Source organism: Notolepis coatsorum (assembly GCF_963971535.1).
Source record: "Notolepis coatsorum genome assembly, chromosome: 15".
NCBI classification, from domain to species: Eukaryota; Metazoa; Chordata; class Actinopteri; order Aulopiformes; family Paralepididae; genus Notolepis; species Notolepis coatsorum.
The window spans coordinates 85,538,219-85,542,299 of NC_140179.1; the positions used below are offsets into that span (position 1 = coordinate 85,538,219).

The 4,081-nt window shown below is 46.9% G+C and overlaps 1 protein-coding gene across 1 annotated transcript; it reads right to left on the bottom strand.

Annotated features, from left to right (window-relative positions):
- Nucleotides 1–311: 311 nt before the first annotated feature.
- On the bottom strand, nt 312–3,020 carry LOC311242125 (XK-related protein 8-like; the record flags this gene model as incomplete). Its single annotated transcript, XM_084331080.1, has 3 exons — nt 312–1,066; nt 1,316–1,503; nt 2,695–3,020. 3 exons carry the CDS (start codon nt 3,018–3,020, stop codon nt 312–314), a joined length of 1,269 nt encoding a protein of 422 aa, XP_084187206.1.
- Between the last annotated feature and the right edge of the window lie 1,061 nt (nt 3,021–4,081).

A 4,081-nucleotide genomic window follows, 5' to 3' on the forward strand; every position in this document is an offset into this window, starting at 1 on the left:
GCACAGATGTACCATTTTTTTTACCTTATCTCGTACAAAAACGTACTGACAGAGTAAAGCAGATCAACTTTACTCACTTAGTAGAAACGGCATAAAAATACCGAACGTATTTTGTCATATTTTTCTACAGTGAGCTTATCAAATGACCACAGCTTCAAACACTGTGTCTCAGCCTTGCTTGATTTACAATACGCCAGGCCTATTGAAATGCAGCATATAAGGGGTGTAGAGATGCACTGCAGGCATGCTGCCATACATTCCTAACAGGTAGCGTGTGATGGACAGTGCACTCTGGGCTCCGGCACATCCAGTCAGACAACGCTCTTGGCCTTGCGCCCATTTGTCTTCGTTAGAGTTCTCTTGGCTTCCTCCTCTGAGTAAAAATGCATGGCATGGCAGGCCATCCTCTTGTTGAGCAGCTGGGAGGACGAGGTGCCGTCCTGGGTGGCAAAGGCTCTGAAGGACACCATCCCGTCGGGCATCTCATCTGCCAGCCCGGGCTCTCTCACGGGGGGCCTCCACAGCTTGGGGTGGAAGCAGCAGTAGTAGAGGGCTTTGAAGACCAGTCCCAGGAGGTAGGTGATGAGCAGGGTGATGAGCAGGACGGGGGTGTAGCATTGCGTCAGGACCGGGTCCCGGTAGCACCACCACGTGGCCAGTAAAATGCCTCCGTCGGTCGTCATGAAGGAGTGGTAGATGATGCTTCTGGCCCTCGTCTGCCCCTCTGCCACGTTGAACCAACTGAAGTACCAGATGAGGCCCACGGTCGCCCGGTAGAGCCACTCCCCGCCCTCACTGTCCATGAAGTCCGTCTCCTGGCCCCAGGCCCAGAGCACGAGCACTGGCCATAGCAACAGGAAGTGGGCGGCAATGTAGCGGGGCAGGAAAGAGGCAAAGAGGGCGATGGCGGCCACGCGCGGGGCGATCAGCAGCAGGTTCCACAGGAAGTACACCAAAGAGGATCCCCAGTCCTGCTTGGCCTTGTCTCGGAGGAAGGAGCGCAGGGACCGGTGGTAGTCCACCACCATCCAGGCTATGGAAGTGGTCGATGCAGCCACACTCACACCTACAGAACACAAGTGTGCCATATTACAATTTTGTGGTGTTTGTAGCCTGACGATCAACCTAATAGTGATTGTCGTGACCTAACCGACTCCATTGTTCCTCTTTGACACACGACGATGCTTATTGCGTACTGCTATTTGTGGAAGTTCAACTTCAAGTTCAAGTTCCTTTTATTGCCACAAAAAAGGAACTTGAGTTAGTTAAGTTAATGCCATCTGTAGCGTGAAACGGGAAGCAGAGAGTTACTCACACTGTACAGTCCTGGCCTTGTTGGTGTGCAGCATGATGTATGTCATGAGGGTGAGTTGAGGAGCGCTCTCGCAGAAGGTCTCGATGAGCCGCAGCATGCTGAGATCATGGGTCAGGTAAACGGCATACTCCGACCCCTGCTCCTTTCGCCACCAGACGCGGAAGCCTTGCCATATGGCAGAGATGTGTCTGCAATGCATGGACAAAATCAGTGTTACAGTAGAAGGGATCCCCCCTACGCCATACATGCATCGTGGGTATATTTTCCTGTGAAAGTTGCCCATAGAGCAGCTCCTGTCACTGGGAACACAACTCATATAGAACTTCAGAAAGTACACTACAAATGGTAGCGACTATCATCGTTGCCATCTGTTTAGCGCCCTTCAAAAAGCGCCTGGCTGCATGGAATTTAAGCAATTTTACCAATTCCATGCAGTTCCTTTCTTCTAGTATAAATTTGATTCTGCATGATAAGGGGCCTTTAGCAGCATTGTGTCAGACCAACCACGCCTTTAACTTTCATCATGTTATTGTCATTATTCATGCATTGTATGCATTCCGTTCCGGTCTGTGACTAGTTTTTCTTGATGACATGCCACAAGAATTAGCTATATGGTTTCTGCACACATGTCTCCACCCGCCTACCACCCGCCTACCCAACCCCCCCCCCCCCCCCCCCCCCTCCTCCAATGTACAGTTTCTTCCCCCTAAAATGTATATACCGGTACTCTCTTTTTAGACTATTTGTGTACTCTGGTATGTCATAAATGTCTAGATGTAACAGTACTGTCTACCTGTATGTCATGTATGTCATATATGTTATGAATTGAAAATGGGGGACCCTGATAAACAAGACGAAGTATTTCTCTGGTCTGCATCCCCTTAACAATTGTGTGTATTGAGCTGTACTGTATTGTACCCATTCTGCAATCTGTTAATAAAATGTTCAATCAATCTGTCAACTGTTATTATATGCTTGCTTGAGCTGCTCCATCACACCCTCCTCTTTCACTATATCACATTGCCTTATAATTTCACACTCTTGTTCAAGATGTCGCTTTTATTTGAATCCCAGAAGCTGGCCCTTTGTTTTCATGTAACATGTTGCTTACCGATTGTATGGTTGTGGAATTAATTGCTGTACGTCTATATGATCAAATTGATATATGTTCTCCCACATTGCTAAAGAACTTAGCCTAGCTGCCATATATCTGGAACGCCTCCATCCCTGACTAGTGTTTGTCTAATAATGTTATATCCGTAACGTTAGCTTCAGATTAGTCCCGCTATATGAATGCCTTGTTTTACGAAGATAGATAGCTGCTATCTCTCACTTTGTTTACAATGTCAGCTGACAAGCTGAATCAATATCGAAGTTACCTGCAAAAGAAGCCAAGTTGGAACACATGTAAAAGGCAGGAAAGTTTTACGCGGTTGCCGAAAAGAATAGTCTCTGATGAGGTCTTTGCATTGAAGCCCTGCAGCTCGCGGTCATATTTGAACCAGAACCAGCTGAACATTTGGACTACTGCAGAGGACAGAACCATGAGGCCGACCAGAACTCCGAACCAGAAGAAATCACCGCGGGAATAAAACTCTGTGGCCACCCACACATCAGATCCCCAATCGAACAAAAATGTGCACACGCCGATGACCAAGAAAACAAAATCAAGCCAGGAGTATTTAGAAAAAGTTGGGCACTCCATGGCTGGCTAAATTAGCCGGCTAGCAACCTGTTAACGTTAGCTATTCCCTTTCATATGTGTACCGTTATTTTCTCCGCGCGACTTCACCTTCTTCAGCCCAGTGGAAAATTGGTTCGTATTTTTCATATCTGGGAGATAACTCGCACATACTATTTGTTGATTATGCTTCTAAAGGACAACGTGGCTCGAGTGTTGTTTGTTACCTACGAATGCAGTTTTTACTACCAGCCTCGCAAGAGTGACAACGCAGGCCAATAGCATAAAACTGCAGTGCCGCAGCCCCATACATAGGAGGGGCCTGTACTGTGCGGTGCACTACTGCGCATGCGAGAAACAAAGTAAAGTCAATCTAATCTAGTCTAAGGTTACATTTAGGCCCTCATCCAGAAGATGTTAAGTTTAGAGTAACAGTCAGGGCTGGTGGTAATCCATTGATATTCAGTTTAAGAAAAAAATGCGAGTCTATAGACAATTGGTTGCATTGAATGCTTTATTTGGTTACTCCTAATCCAATTGAGATTCAGTTTAAGACAAAAATATTTTGGACATTTGGTCCTATTTTCCGTATGTTACTTTATGTAACGTATGTTACTTTATGTTTCTAGTGTCCTATATTATGTTACTTTGTTTCTCGCATGCGCAGTAGTGCACCGCACAGTACAGGCCCCCAACGCACAGTACAGGCCCCTCTTATGTATGGGGCTGCGGCACTGCAGTTTGACCCTACTCACGCAGGCGCTCAGCCTCTTGCCCAAATATGGACTACTGGATCGAAGAGCTATCGAAAGGTTATTTCATAACCTAGTTATATGAATACTGGCTGAGCGTCTCGCTCTGCCAATGAGATAACCTCTTATCTCCACGCACATATTGTGCACATGAAACAAACGAATGCACCCACTTGCACGTGACCAAGCCACTCCCATGCGTCTCCCTATATGACGCCGGAAATGGTCACGCTCCACCTTCCTCAGAACGATTTCCATAAGCGGAAAAACCATCCAAGGGACCTCAGGGCGCTAAGAGCGAGACGCTCAGCCAGTATTCATATAACTAGGTTA